The 16,528-nt window shown below is 45.5% G+C and overlaps 1 protein-coding gene across 2 annotated transcripts in view; it reads right to left on the bottom strand.

The window, feature by feature from the left end:
- Positions 1-13,015, bottom strand: part of LOC109870866 (glycophorin-C-like) — a 40,267-nt gene extending 27,252 nt beyond the window's left edge. The window contains exons 1-2 of one of the 2 annotated variants that reach the window (XM_020461546.2): positions 12,672-13,015; positions 9,006-9,219 (exon numbers count right to left, since the gene is read on the bottom strand). In XM_020461546.2, the coding sequence (XP_020317135.1) occupies positions 9,006-9,087 (82 nt within the window). In that variant the 5' untranslated portion in view covers positions 9,088-9,219; positions 12,672-13,015. The remainder of the gene's footprint in view (positions 1-9,005; positions 9,220-12,671) is intronic. The other variant, XM_020461547.2, reaches the window with a different exon arrangement.
- Between the last annotated feature and the right edge of the window lie 3,513 nt (positions 13,016-16,528).

Raw genomic sequence — 16,528 nt, 5'->3', positions numbered from 1 at the left:
GAGGAAAGACAATCAGTGGCAGCTAATAGGCCGGTGACGACAAGCGCCACCCGACCGGAAAGGGAAGCCACCCTCGGTCGGACTCGTGACATTCATCAGACCAGAGGACACTTCTCCAAAAAGTACGATCTTTGTCACCATGTGCAGTTGCAAACCGTAGTCTGGCTATTTTATGGCGGTTTTGGAGCAGTGGCTTCTTCCTTGCTGGGCAGCCTTTCAGGTTATGTCGATATAGGATTTATTTTTACTGTGGATATAGATATTTTTGTACCTGTTTTCCTCCAGCATCTTCACAAGGTCCTTTGTTGTTGTTTTGGGATTGATTTGCACTTTTCGCACTTCCTGAGCGGTATGACGGCTGCATGGTCCCATGGTGTATATACTTGCATAATATTGTTTGTACAGATGAGCGTGGTACCTTCAGCCGTTTGGAAATTGCTCCCAAGGATGAACCAGACTTGTGGAGGTCTACAATTCTGTTTCCTGAGGTCTTGGGCTGATTTCTTTAGATTTTCCCATGATGTCAAGCAAAGAGGAACTGAGTTTGAAGGTAGGCCTTGAAATACATCCACAGGTACACCTCCAATTGACTCAAAGGATGTCAATTAGCCTATCAGAAGCTTCTAAAGCCATGACATCCTTTTCTGGAAATTTCCAAGCTGGTTAAAGGCACAGTCAACTTAGTGTATGTCAACTTCTGACCCACTGTAATTGTGATATATTGAATTATAAGTGAAATCATCTGTCTGTAAACAATTGTTGGAAAAATGACTTGTGTCATGCACAAATAAGACATACTACATTCCATCTGAAATGTTATCATTTATTTACATATTAGGGTACCTGAGGATTGATTAGTAACGATATTTGACTTGTTTGAACAAAGTTTATTGGTAACTTTTGGGATTCCTTTGTCTGTATGTTGAACGAGTGGAACGGGTGGATTACTGAATCAAACTCGCCAACTAAACTAACTTTTTGGGGATATAAAGAAGGACTTTATTGAACAAAACAACCATTTGTTGTATAGCTGGGACCCTTGGGATTGCAAACAGAGGAAGATCTTCAAAAGGTAAGTGATTTATTTTATCGCTATTTCTGATTTTTGTGACGCCTCTGCTGGTTTGGAAGATGTTTTTAATGCTGGTGTATGCGCTGTCCTCAGATAATCGCTTTCACCTTCAAGCCTTTTTGAAATCTGACAAAGTGGTTTGAGTAACACGAAGTTCAACTTTTAAACAATGTATGACATTTGTATTTTCACAAATGTTTAATATTACGATTTTTGTATTTTGAATTTTGCACTCTGTAATTTCACCAGATGTTGTCGAGCTGGGGCACTAGCGGCACGCCTAGCCCAAAGAGGTTTTAACAAGACATTTGTGGAGTGGTTGAAACAAGAGTTTTAATAACTCCAACCTAAGTGTATGTAAACTTCCGACTTCAACTATATATCTCTGCAGCACTCTCGTGGTGGAAAAAGTACCAAATTGTGATATCTGAGTAAAAATATTGATACCTTAATAGAAAGTTTAAAAAACTACTTGAGTAAAAGTCTAAAAGTATTTGGTTTTAAATATACTCAAGTATCAAAAGTAAGTATAATTGTTAAAATATACTCAAAAGAAAAAGCAAAAGTAAAAGTATAAATAACTTAAAATTCCTTAAATGAAGCAATGTAGACAGCACCATTTTGTTTTAAAAATGTACGGATAGCCAGGGGCACACTCCAACACTCAGACATCATTTACAAATTATGCATTTGAGTTTAGTGAGTCAGCCTGATCAGAGGCAGTAGGGATGACCACGTGTTCTCTTCAAAAGTACGTAAACTGGAATTTTTTCCTGTCTTGCTAAGTATTCAAAATGTAAGGAGTACTTTTGGGTGTCAGGGAAATGTGTGGAGTAAAAAGTAGATTATTTTCTCTTGGAATGTAGTGAAGTAAAAGTAAAAAATATAATAAGTCAATTAAAGTACTTTACAACACTGCTTTCTCTCAGCCTCGCCTGCACTGTTCCCCTCTGTTACTCTCTGATTCTCTATCTTTGTCTGCCTAATTCTCTCACTCTCTTTCTCTCACACTCTCACTCTCTCTCTCTCTCCCCCTCTCCTCTCCCACACTCTTTCTCCCTCTCGCTCTCTCATCTCCTTTCTCACTCTCTCTCTCCCTCTTTTCACCTGTCTTCTTTCGTTTGAAAGTAGAGTATTTGTATTTATTTGCTTTGTATTTGTATTTGTTTATTTTTATCAGACTTATTTGTCATACCTTTTGTCTCATCCCTCTCTACCATAAAATGTTTCAATTACTCAAGGAGATTTAATCGTTTTTACAGTCATTTTCTTAATTAGTGCATGCTGTGGCAGACGGCAGGGAGAGGTGAGGGGAGTGGTAATTAAGCGATATCTTGCAGGTAGCTGGCTCCGCCCCCGGGCCTTATATGGATTTCCTGTCCAAACGAGGAAAGGCTGTGAGTCATTAATTATGCCAGGGAGTGCTTGGGGATAAAGGAGGAAGCAGCCTGCATAAAGGGGCAGAGGAGGTGAGAGAAACAAGAGCGGTATGAAGAGTGAGAGAAACAAGAGCGGTGTGAAGAGTGAGAGAAACAAGAGCGGTGTGAAGAGTGAGAGAAACAAGAGCGGTGTGAAGAGTGAGAGAAACAAGAGCGGTGTGAAGAGTGAGAGAAACAAGAGCGGTGTGAAGAGTGAGAGAAACAAGAGCGGTGTGAAGTGTGAGAGAAACAAGAGCGGTGTGAAGAGTGAGAGAAACAAGAGCGGTGTGAAGTGTGAGAGAAACAAGAGCGGTGTGAAGTGTGAGAGAAACAAGAGCGGTGTGAAGTGTGAGAGAAACAAGAGCGGTGTGAAGTGTGAGAGAAACAAGAGCGGTGTGAAGAGTGAGAGAAACAAGAGCGGTGTGAAGTGTGAGAGAAACAAGAGCGGTGTGAAGTGTGAGAGAAACAAGAGCGGTGTGAAGTGTGAGAGAAACAAGAGCGGTGTGAAGAGTGAGAGAAACAAGAGCGGTGTGAAGAGTGAGAGAAACAAGAGCGGTGTGAAGAGTGAGAGAAACAAGAGCGGTGTGAAGAGTGAGAGAAAAGAGAATGAAATCTGTGTGATTGCCCGTTGTGACCTGGACTGTTGGACCCCTGGAAAACGGCACAGACAAAGAGAATGGCTTGTGGACTGTGAGGTGATTGGTGAATTCCCCCTTCTTCCCCATGTATGAACATAGCTAATAAACTTCCCCTTTGCATCCTATTTGTGCTACTGGTGCCTATTTGGTTATTGAACTTGGTGATGTGTAACCCCACACCTTTGATCTTGCTACAATGCTTATTAGTAACTGGAATAAGCAATTTCATAGATGTGTCAAGTGCAGCGTCTGGTTGCTCCTCATTACAGACCAGCAAATATTCTTTATGTCATCAACATATGATTCACTACAAAACTTATTGTATGACCTCTTAAACTATATTAGGCCCAGCCTTTGGAACTTAGGTTTTTCTACAGTAAAAACCCTGAAGGTCAAAGTAGAGGAAGGGGAAAATCTCCCTCGCTAGCACCACGGCTGAACGCACTGCTCCAGCAGCCCAAACAATTCAAGGTCCGCTCTGCTGTCATCTCTCAGCTCCTTTGAGACACATGCTTTCATGCTAAAAATGGAGAGTCTCCATTTTTCTGTGTCCTTTCCTTACTGTCTGAGATGCCACATAAAGGTCTCTGAACTACAACAGAGGTTAGTGTACGGGGGTTAGTGTTCGGGGGTATAGCTCTATCTCCATGTCTGGGGAAAATGATGGCTGCCGTTTTAGGGCCTCCAAACCAACTGTGCTTTTTCACATTGTTTAACTTATTTTGTACATAATGTTGCTGCTACGGGGACAGATGGATTACCAGGACGTGTACTCAGAGCATGCACAGACCAACTGGTAAGTACAGTGCCTTGCGAAAGTATTCAGCCCCCTTGAACGAAAGTAAAGGGGCTGAATAATTTTGCACGCCCAATTTTTCAGTTTTTGATTTGTTAAGAAAGTTTGAAATATCCAATAAATGTCGTTCCACTTCATGATTGTGTCCCACTTGTTGTTGATTCTTCACAAAAAAAATACAATTTTATATCTTTATGTTTGAAGCATGAAATGTGGCAAAAGGTCGCAAAGTTCAAGGGGGCCGAATACTTTCGCAAGGCACTGTATATTCACTGACATTTTCAACCTCTCCCTGACTGAGTCAGTAATGCCTACAGGTTTCAATTAGACCACCATAGTCCCTGTGCCAAAGAAAACAAAGGTAACTTGCCTAAATCACTACCACCCCGTAGCACTCATGTTGGTAGCCATGAAGGGCTTTGAAAGACTGGTCATGGCTCACACCAAAACCATCCCGGAAACCCTAGACCCACACCCATTTGCATACCTCCACAGATGATGCATTCTCAATCGCACTCCACACTGCCCTTTTCCACCTGGACAAAAGGAACACCTATGTGAGAATGCTTTTCATTGACTACAGCTCAGCGTTTAACACAAAAATCCTCACTAAGCTAAGGATCCTTGGACTAAACACCTCCCTCTGCAAATGGATCCTGGACTTCCTGATGGACCACCCCCAGGTGGTAAGTGTAGTTAACAACACATCTGCCACGCTGATCCTGAACAAGGGCACCCTCGGGTGCGTGCTTAGTCCCCTCCTGTAAAGCACAAGCACAACTCCAACACCCTCTTTAAGTTTGTTAATGACACAACAGTGGTAGGCCTGATCACAGACAACTGAGACAGCCTATAGGGTGGAGGTCAGAGACCTGGCAGTGTGGTGCCAGGACATAAACCTCTCCCTCAACATGAGCAAGACAAAGGAGATGATCGTAGACGACAGGAGAAGGAGGGCCAAACATGCCCCCATTCACATCGATGGGGCTGTAGTGAAGTGGGTCGAGAGTTTCAAGTTCCTTGGTGTCCACACCACCAACAACTATTATGGTTCAAACACACCAAGACAGTTGTGAAGAGGGCATGACAACACCTTTTCCCCCTCAGGAGACTGAAAAGATTTGGCATGAGTCCCCAGATCCTCAAAAAGTTCCACAGCTGCACCATCGAGAGCATCCTGACCGGTTGCATCACAGCCTGGTATGGTAACTGATTGGCCTCCGACCGCAAGGTGCGACAGAGGGTAGTGAGTACAGCCCAGTACATCACTGGGTCCAAGCTTCCTGCCATCCAGGACCTGTATACTAGACGGTGTCAGAGGAAGACCCAGAAAATTGTCAAAGACTCCAGTCACCCAAGTCATAGACTGTTCTCTCTGCTACTGCACGCCAAGCAGAACTGGATCGCCAGACAAGTTTAGGTCCAAAAGGCTCCTTGACAGCTTCTACCCCCAAGCCACAAGACTGCTGAACAATTAATCAAAGGGCCGCCCGGACTATTTACACTGACATTAATATTTGCTCAACTATGCATAGTCACTTTACCCCTACCTACATGTACAAATTACCTCGACTAACCTGTACACCCGCACATTGACTCTGTACCGGTACCCCCTGTATATAGCCTCCACATTGACTCTGTACAGGTACACCCTGTATATAGCCTCCACATTGACTCTGTACCGGTACCCCCTGTATATAGCCTCCACATTGACTCTGTACCGGTACCCCCTGTATATAGCCTCCACATTGACTCTGTACCGGTACCCCCTGTATATAGCCTCCACATTGACTCTGTACAGGTACCCCCTGTATATAGCCTCCACATTGACTCTGTACCGGTACCCCCTGTATATAGCCTCCACAGCCAGCTGACTGACAGCCACCGGACCAGCTGACTGACAGCCACTGGACCAGCTGACTGTCAGCCACCGGACCAGCTGACTGTCAGCCACCGGACCAGCTGACTGACAGCCACCGGACTAGCTGACTGTCAGCCACCGGACCAGCTGACTGTCAGCCACCGGACCAGCTGACTGTCAGCCACCGGACCAGCTGACTGTCAGCCACCGGACCAGCTGACTGACAGCCATCGGACCAGCTGACTGTCAGCCACCGGACCAGCTGACTGTCAGCCACCGGACTAGCTGACTGTCAGCCACCGGACCAGCTGACTGTCAGCCACCGGACCAGCTGACTGTCAGCCACCGGACCAGCTGACTGTCAGCCACCAGGACCAGCTGACTGTCAGCCACCGGACCAGCTGACTGTCAGCCACCGGACTAGCTGACTGTCAGCCACCGGACCAGCTGACTGTCAGCCACCGGACCAGCTGACTGTCAGCCACCGGACCAGCTGACTGTCAGCCACCGGACCAGCTGACTGTCAGCCACCGGACCAGCTGACTGACAGCCACCGGACCAGCTGACTGTCAGCCACCGGACCAGCTGAGTGACAGCCACCGGACCAGCTGACTGTCAGCCACCGGACCAGCTGACTGACAGCCACCGGACCAGCTGACTGTCAGCCACCGGACCAGCTGAGTGACAGCCACCGGACCAGCTGAGTGACAGCCAGCAGAGCTGTTTCTGCAAACAAAAAACATCAGGCACCGGCTGCTTCACAGACACTGCTTTTGTACAACTACTTCCAGCTGGTTGCAAACAGATCATTATTCTTCAACACCTATTCAATGTGTCCTGGCCCACATTTGGTGCTCGTTGAGCAAATGGATCGTTAACAGTCCTGCATACATATAGACGTGTGTGGTTAAATCAACCTTGTATTCAGGGTTGTGTGTGCAGTCAGGGAGTTATAAACTCAAAGCCTTATGTAAAAAACAAACAACAGAATGCCTCACTCTGCCAGTTGTTTATTTGACCTCAGCAACAAGATGTCCCCTACAAGGTCATATTGCAGTCGTACGGAGAAGGATACATCACTACACAAGGATGACTCCAATGCAATGTTATGACTTCCACACACACATCTACTTTATTTGAGGTTCACAAACTTTGCCCTGTGCTATAGGTAGGGAATGATTCAACCTGTAGGCATGGTGGCATGTAATTGTCAATTAACATTAACATTGGCCCCATAGCACTTTAGGAACATCAGCAGCCAAGCTTGATGGCACATTTTATGCTTAATCATGATCATTTCACAGAGGGAGGTGCTCATCCTCACTCAAAAGTGAGTCTCTAAAGTTGGGTCTTTTTCCCATGGATTCTGAAATAACCGGACCTCTTTTTTGCTTCAACTTCCTGTCAGTAGTTACTGCACTGACTTCCTGTCAGTAGTTACTGCACTGACTTCCTGTCAGTAGTTACTGCACTGACTTCCTGTCAGTAGTTACTGCACTGACTTCCTGTCAGTAGTTACTGCACTGACTTCCTGTCAGTAGTTACTGCACTGACTTCCTGTCAGTTACTGCACAATATCAAATTAAATCTTAAAACCTTCAAATATTATTTAACAGATTTTTTTTTTGGGGGGGGGGGTGCTGAGTAAAATGAATCTGTTACAAGGAGAAATAATAAGTTGTGCACAGGTAAATCATGTAATGTATCGGAAGACTCTGCTACCAAAATGAAGTTTAAAAAAAATGCATCAACAGAAAATAGGAACAGTCAGGTCCTGAAAGACCGATTTATAAATTCTAAAGGCGCTTGCTTCCCTCTCTCCTTGGCCTATAGCTGCCTCTGTCATTGTGTAGCCTACAGGTGTATTGTGTGATAAGACTTGCTATTACATTATTACCTTAAATGTTTGAGAGTACGATGTATGGAGAGAAAACGGGATCTAAGCACTGGCTGGAGAGACACTAACTAAAGCCAATGGCGGACGTTGTAGTGTTCTCCACATTCCAATCACAGCCTCCCTTTGTGGTTCCACCATTTATCCTGAAACCCACAGAGATGGATATACACGGTAACTGGCTACTACATTTTCAGCCAGGGATGCTAGGGTACAAGCCTGAGAAATTTGCTTTGCTTCTCATATCTAGTCAGATTAACTGATTGTTTGTCATTGCATCACTAATGAGAGTGTACATTTTTTCTCATGATGCGATTGCGCCTTGTTAAATCAGAGATAAAAGTCCCATTAAACAGCAGTGTTAAAGTGCCTGGTTGTGAGAGCTGTTTTTATCCTGCAGGTTTCTAGTTGCCTCTCTGGCAATGGGTCCCTTGCTGTCAGGCCAGGGCCCGGGGATCTGAGAAGGTCTATATTCACACCTGTCATATCGCCTGGCTGCTCCCTCTCCCCGACACCCGAGGAGACAACAGTAGCATGCACAAGGGATAGCATAGCTGGAGTCTCCCCCTGACTTTGAAAAGTGAAAGCATTTCTAACAGACAAGCATCTACCTCCTTTTCCCCCATATTTATGTGCCTCAGGTATTTTTCTATACATAACCATACACCTCCAGCATCTATTTGGTCTGATAGCAGGTGGCAACCTGTCTGTCAAAGCATATTCAATGATTAATTCAGTTTAACAATTGTATCATTCTTCTTCCTGCTCTGTCAATGTTTGGCCACTTTACAAGGCAGCTCTTGACAGGAAACACATGGGTGGAGTAAAAAAAATGAAGCAAAAAACCCCTGTCAAATTCAACTGAACAAAACAGAGTCAAATAAAACAGCTGCTTGCTGTCGGTCATTTTTCTTTCTTTTTTTCTTTCTTGATTGCAACACTCCTGACCTCCCAGTTATACGAGCAGCACTCAACATGCCTCTTGGACCACCACGTGTTGGATACATGTTATGCTTCAGGAGTTCGCTCTCTCAGGGGTCAACAAGGTCAGTGGTCATGTGCTTTACAATGTGGAGTATTGGGGGTTGTCAGGATTTACAGTACAGCGAGTCTGTTTCAGTACTTCTACTCCAAACTCTTCTCCCTTGTGTTTTACAGTGCAGCAGCAGAGGATGACACAGCAGTCAGTCATTGTGGAATGTCACGCATGCTTAGGGATTATTCTGATCTGCAAGACCCAGGCCACCAGGCAGCTCAGACAGGTAAAGAGTGTTGTGGTGTGTGGTGGTTCAACGGTACCAGACCTGACCGTGGAAGAATACTCACTGGTTGGCATGAGTTGTGTCATGGCTTCTGGTTTCGCTTGGTCCGGGGTCGCGTTAAAGGCCACAGCCGTGGAGTTCTCCATGTCGAGCAGAGAGGGTGTCAGGCAGGACGTCAGGAGAGGGGGATTGAGTGGGACAGCTGACAGGGAGAGGAAGAGAAGCAGAAAGAGAGAGAGAGCAATAGAGAGATGGAATTTGGAGGGTAAAGGGGGATCCTGAAGGAGGAGTGTAGGGGTGTTACTCGGTTCTCTGTATCAAATCTCTATAAGCATGGAAGTCAGAGGAAATAGTATATTAATCTCTCAATCCCTCTTAGCCTGTTTGGTATAGGTGAAATAAACTTCTACTGAACATATATATACACACACACACACACACACACACACACACACACACACACACACACACACACACACACACACACACACACACACACACACACACACACACACACACACACACACACACACACCTCTCATTTCTAAATAGACAATATCTAAGAAGTTTTGCAAGTATCTCACTCCACACTGTCAATCAAATCACAGTGGGTCGTGGCTCACCAAGAATCTGAGGCTACCTATCCTATTCCATTCCCTTGGACGTAGTCCATAATCCCTCCTCCCTCCCTCTGCTTCCCTGTATCTGCAGCCTGCTGCTGACCCAACACCTTTCTAACAAACAGAGGAAGTGCAGCTTTGAGGAAGCATGGAGCCCAGCCTTATCACAGTCAAACAGTCAGATATACAGTTTACTCTTGAGAGCTGAATAACTCTCCACTTACCCCCCTCACCCCGGTCTGTCCTGTCTGCCGTCTCCCCTGTCTGTCCTGTCTGTCGTCTCTCCTGTCTGTCCTGTCTGTCGTCTCCCCTGTCTGTCCTGTCTGTCGTCTCTCCTGTCTGTCCTGTCTGTCATCTCCCCCGTCTCCCCTGTCAGTCCTGTCTGCTGTCTCCCCCGTCTCCCCTGTCTGTCCTGTCTGCTGTCTCTCCTGTCTGTCCTGTCTGCTGTCTCCCCTGTCTCCCCTGTCTGCTGTCTCCCCTGTCTCCCCTGTCTGCCGTCTCCCCTGTCTGTCCTGTCTGCCATCACCCTGTCTGTCCTGTCTGCTGTCTCCCCCATTTCTCCTGTCTGTCATCTCCCCTGTCTGTCTGGTCTGCTGTCTCCCCTGTCTCCCCTGTCTGCTGTCTCCCCTGTTTCTCCTGTCTGCTGTCTCCCCTGTCTGCCGTCTCCCCCGTCTGTCCTGTCTGCTGTCTCCCCTGTCTGCCGTCTCTCCTGTCTGTCCTGTCTGCCGTCTCCCCTGTCTGTCCTGTCGGCTGTCTCCCCTGTCTGCCGTCTCCCCTGTCTGTCCTGTCTGCCGTCCCCCCTGTCTGCCGTCTCTCCTGTCTGTCCTGTCTGCCGTCTCCCCTGTCTGTCCTGTCTGCCGTCTCCCCTGTCTGTCCTGTCTGCCGTCTCTCCTGTCTGTCCTGTCTGCCGTCTCCCCTGTCTGTCCTGTCTGCTGTCTGTCCTGTCTGCCGTCTCTCCTGTCTGTCCTGTCTGCTGTCTCTCCTGTCTGTCCTGTCTGCCATCTCCACTGTCTGTCTGCTGTCTGTCCTGTCTGCCGTCTCTCCTGTCAGTCCTGTCTGTCGTCTCCCCTGTCTGTCCTGTCTGTCTGCTGTCAATCCTGTCTGCCGTCTCCCCTGTCTGTACTGTCTGCCGTCTCCCCTGTCTGTCCTGTCTGCCGTCTCCCCTGTCTGTTCTGTCTGCCATCTTCTGTCTGTCTGCTGTCTGTCCTGTCTGCCGTCTCCCCGGTCTGTCTTGTATGCTGACTCCTGTCTGTCTGCTGTCTCCCCTGTCTGTCCTGTCTGTCCTGTCTGTCCTGTCTGCCGTCTCCCCTGTCTGTCCTGTCTGCCATCACCCTGTCTGTCCTGTCTGCTGTCTCCCCCGTTTCTCCTGTCTGTCATCTCCCCTGTCTGTCCGGTCTACTGTCTCCCCTGTTTCTCCTGTCTGCCGTCTCCCCTGTCTGTCCTGTCTGCTGTCTCCCCTGTCTGCCGTCTCTCCTGTCTGTCCTGTCTGCCGTCTCCCCTGTCTGTCCTGTCTGCCTTCTCCCCTGTCTGTCCTGTCTGCCGTCTCCCCTGTCTGTCCTGTCTGCCGTCTCCCCTGTCTGTCCTGTCTGCCGTCTCCCCTGTCTCCCCTGTCGGCTGTCTCCCCTGTCTGCCGTCTCCCCTGTCTGTCCTGTCTGCCGTCTCCCCTGTCTGCCGTCTGTCCTGTCTGCCGTCCCCCCTGTCTGCCGTCTCTCCTGTCTGTCTTCTGTCTGTCCTGTCTGCCGTCTCCCCGGTCTGTCTTGTCTGCCGACTCCTGTCTGTCTGCTGTCTCCCCTGTCTGTCCTGTCTGTCCTGTCTGTTTGTCCTGTCTGTCCTGTCTGCAGTCTCCCCTGTCTGTCCTGTCTGCCGTCTCCCCGGTCTGTCTTGTCTGCCGACCCCTGTCTCCCCTGTCTGTCTGCTGTCTGTTCTGTCTGCCGTCTCCCCTGTCTGTCCTGCCTGCTGTCTGTCCTGTCTACCGTCTCCCCTGTCTGTCCTGCCTGCTGTTTGCCCTGTCTACCGTCTCCCCTGTCTGTCCTGTCTGCTGTTTCCCCTGTCTGTCCTGTCTGCCGTCTCTCCTGTCTGTCCTGTCTGCCGTCTCCCCTGTCTGCCGTCTCTCCTGTCTCTCCTGTCTGTCCTGTCTACTGCTCTTCCTATGTTACTCAGTCAGCCTCTCTTATGTCACAATAGACGATCTTCTGTGTGATCAAGCTTCCTCTGTTCAAAGGAATAATAAATGTGTCTAAGGGTCTAATATTTTGGCCTTTGTGCTTTGAAAGTAAGAGCGGATGCGACTACAGAACATTAGGTTCAGCACGCACGGCAGGTGTGATGCTCTGACATCACCATGGTTACACAGAAAATGTCAGTAACAGTAATCAACTTGATTGGGACTGAATGTCCTGGATCATTTTATCTCAGAACTTCTGTGTCTTGGAGAGTCTTGCAGTACCCAACCAATGTTAGTAAACAATCAACATGTTTTGACTCCAGGGTCTCTTGTAGGAGCCAAGCATAAATTCTGAACTTAATTTACCACAGAAGTCATTTTGAACAACGTTTTCAGTGTCTGGTGTCTAACGGCTGACTGGGTGCCACTACGAGAACCAGATGTCAAACCCAGCTGCACTGTCACATGAGCTGAAAGGGCAGTTTGACTTTCGTTTTCATAAAAACGCAAACTACTGCATCATAGATGCATAGACCTATGTAGGTTATTGTACATACCACTGTCTGCCTCCATTATAACTTAACAGAAGTGTCTTATGTGTGGAGACACAGGCACACTTTGACCAATGTCGAGGTGAGAAAAGAGTCTTGTGGATGTCACAAACCTCCAAATGGAAATGGCAGCTTGTGTGAGTAAACAACCAATCAACAAGTTGCCTCGTCATTTCCTCCTTCAATAATAGCTATGATGTCACCGTATAGTATATCTCTGCCTTCACCGGCTCTTTTATTATGACAACACGTCATCTGTCAAGAGCCGTCTCAGACCGTTCTCACTCGGCCCCTGTCCAAATGATCCTCTAACAGCATTAAGATGCTGAGAAGAAGAAAAAAACATACTTTAGAAGTAGTTTTCACAAAGGACCTTAAAAGGAGCATGCACTCACCAAATTTCCAGAGCTGCACAGCACCACGTTTCCAAGAATTCCTGCCTACACTCTCTAACTCCACTCTCCAAGAAGAAACTGTTCTTCAGAACAGAGCAACAGAATATTTAAAGTCAGTCAGTCCTCCCTCTTCACCAATCTTTCACCTTTTACCGTTCACTCAAATACTGTCTGTAGACAACACTCCTTTTTTAAAATCTCGCCCTGAAAACCGGGTGTGTTGTGCAGCATGTGAACTGTACTTTTTCCCCCCAGTGCCTGTAAACTCAATCCCCTAACTAATGATCTCTTCTGCTCAACCAATGGACCGAGAGGCCCCTCCCAGCAACAAGCAAATGATTCCCAAGTTTCATTTAGGCCAGGGTAGGCTAGAGGGAGGAGACAGGAAGAGGGAGGAGAAGAAGGGGTAGGGCATTGACTATCCAAAATGTAGTCTGTGAAGGACTGCCGTTGACTGTTAAGGCTGTGGACCGAGCAGAAACACATGCATCATGGGAGTTATGTAGTCCAAAACCCTGGGATCGATTCGGGGGCAAGGTTTGCTCAAACTGACATGAAGGAGCAATAACAAAGGGTCACTCCACTATTGTTTTGGTAAACAGCTGAGGGATATGACTGGAACATTTGAACCTCTCTCAAATTCATTAAACAGAGCTATGGATCCAAGGACTGACAATGATGATCAAAATTATAGTTTTAACCATGTTTTGACGGTTTACAGTTTCTTTACAATACATTGCTCATATTTGGGTTCCGATGTGGTACAACTGTTGAACAAAGCTCTTGAGGCATTCGTAAGTTGTATTTATCAAGAATCAATGGGTCAATAATGAATTTTAAAGTCCAAAAATGGATGTACCAATAGCAGATTGCCCCTTTAACAGAGAGGATTTTGAGCCTATAGGGAATTAAATCCATGGCTCTAGAGTTACAGTTGCGTGGAATGAGGGAGAGCGATGAGAGAACGGGACAGGAATTTGAACAGCTGCACAATACTTAGGGAGTGTTCATCCAAACGCCATCTCCAGTTGCACTACACAGGACATGTAGCCAGAACAGTGCAAACCATATCTGCCTCTGTTATCATTCTGGAAAAGATTCGAAATAATTCTTGAGGTGTTCTAAGACTAACGAGGGATATTATCCAATCAGATTATTAAGACTTAATGCACACTCCCTACAGTAGATGTCGACTTTCGTTTGGTCTGATGTATCAAGTCTGTTGTCAACATGGCAATTTAAACATGCTATTCACTCAGCGTAACAATCGTTGAAAAGTGTATTCATGTAACACATAATACGTTAGCTCCAACTCGAAGCCAGAATCCTTTTTAATGGCCATGCTTGGCTCATTATGCGCGGTCAACTTTCACCTCAGCAAGACTCGATTGTGAACATAACCAATCCATGACTGAATGACAAAGAGGTGGGAGATATGTATCTGATCTCCATGTGTCAGTTCATTCTCATTATTCCTGACTTCTGCAGAGATCCTCTGCCAAGCTCGAAGCTAATCTCGTCCTTCTCTATTCATGCTCCACGTTCCACAGACTACATAGAACCTAGGTGTCTTTCATCTCTGCACAAGGACCCAACTATACGATTCTGAGATTACTGAATTATGCATAGAAAATTGGCATGATTACACAACAATACCCTCAACACAGCAAAACATGTTTTGAAAGGATGACGTCATCTTTTCATGATCAAAGTTGGAAGGTAGGCTACTGACTGTCAATGAGGCAATAGACTGAATATATAATTTTAGATTGAGCCAAGAACGCTATACCCATGAATGCATCAATGATGGCTTTGTTACATCTACTCAATAAACACTAACTGACAATTCATGTTTAATCTTGTTTTGTTAAACCACCATTTCAAACATTTATTTTATTGTCCTTTGCTTATATTTAGAAAATATTTCCTCCAGCGCATTCATCTGGTTAGTGGCAAAGAGAAACGTTGAGGTATGAAAAAAGGCAGGTGTTGTTTGGTTCAGGTGCCCTGAACATGTGGGATCTGTGTCTGTGAATCTAGTGGCACTACCACTAGGTGTAGATGGGGACAACTTCAATAGGTTTCCTGTTTCATGACACATTTTTTTTTAAATCTTGTGCTGTTCCAAGCCTAAGATAATAAGATATATGTTAACATTGTTTTAACATGTTTGTACTAAAATAAGAATTGACAATGCACCACCTCCACATCTTTTTCAGGGGATGTCTGAACTCATTGTCTCGGTTTACAATTGACACACATCTTTATTCCTCCCTGTCTGACTTTCTAGGGTGTTTGTTTTCTGAGAGCGATAATATTGCTTATTCAACAGCATTATATTCATGTTGACATATACATGCAGTGGGATTGCTTATCATCTGGCCATATATCTAAGATGTCTTGCACTCTATAAAATACTTCTCTCTGGCTCTACTTTCACACCGACACACACGATTTGACTAAACCCTTCTGGCAAAGTCTTAAATCATTTGGGGTGGCAGGGTAGCCTAGTGGTTCGAGCGTTGGACTAGTAACCGGGAGGTTGCAAGTTCAAATCCCTGAGCTGACAAGGTACAAATCTGTTGTTCTTCCCCTGAACAGGCAGTTAACCCACTGTTCCTAGGCTGTCATTAAAAATAAGAATTTGTTCGTAACTGACTTGCCTAGTTATTTAAATTTTAAAAAATCATCATGATCTTCCTATCTAGATTTGCTCAAGTGCCTCTTGATTGCCACAACTTCACTTCTGTCTTGCTCAAGCATTGTTGTCAACTTCAACTCTGTGTTCCTGAAGCATTGTTGTCAACTTCAACTCTGTGTTCCTGAAGCATTGTTGTCAACTTCAACTCTGTGTTCCTGAAGCATTGTTGTCAACTTCCACTCTGTGTTCCTGAAGCATTGTTGTCAACCCAACCTGGTAAATGGTAAACAATTTGTTATTTTATTTTTTATTTTATTTGATCAGGTTGACTGAGAATCCATTATCATTTGCAGCAACGACTTGGGAAATAGTTAAAGGAAAAAAGACAATTGGAAACTGGATGTAATTGTATTACCTGTAATACATTTAATGTTTAGTTTTTCATTAAATAAAGACCAGAATCAGTAACTAACAGAGAAGGAAAAATCACCCCCTGTCTTTTAATCACATACTGTACCTTTATTTTCTCTGTAGCTGAGGAATAGTATCTAAGAAACAAGCCTCAGACTCACCGATAGACAGGAAAATATCTAATACTATGGGGTTCACAATCTGCTTATATACAAAATAATAGTAATAAACAGAAATACAGGCCAATGTCATTTATCCTGAAATAAGTGAATCGAGGCAGTTTAGAGATAAAAATGGAGTTATATTGTACACATCACCCATTGAGCGGAGAGTGTTGCGGGGGTCCTCGACACATTGATGGACTGCAATTTAAATAAAGCTTGGCTAGCTGGAACTGAATAGCTTTTTAATTGCAGTCATTTTCTTTAAAAAATGGGGGTGACTGGTGACTGTCAGGGACTACAGATGCCAGGCAAACAGTTTTTATACCCGTCTTGGTGGCACCAGATGTTTGCCTGCCATTTTAGCTATTACATTAATTACCTAGAAAACTCATTGTTTCACTGCATGCATTGAGTTACTGAAGTGGTGATACTAAACATGAGCATAAAAGCTCATTTATTTGCATCACCTACCCTTGTGAATTTACACAGTCACAGAGCATGGCATGCTAAGTGATAAGAATAACACATATCAGTCATATCATATGCAGTGATGAAGTGTCTGCATACTGTAGGTTCCTGTAGTAGTCTGATATTTACAGTAGCTAACACCATATAACCCCACAACCCTGATATATACCTAA

Source organism: Oncorhynchus kisutch, linkage group LG26, assembly GCF_002021735.2.
Source record: "Oncorhynchus kisutch isolate 150728-3 linkage group LG26, Okis_V2, whole genome shotgun sequence".
NCBI classification, from domain to species: Eukaryota; Metazoa; Chordata; class Actinopteri; order Salmoniformes; family Salmonidae; genus Oncorhynchus; species Oncorhynchus kisutch.
Note: the sequence above shows the minus strand (reverse complement) of the source record. Positions and strands in the feature narration are given on the sequence as shown.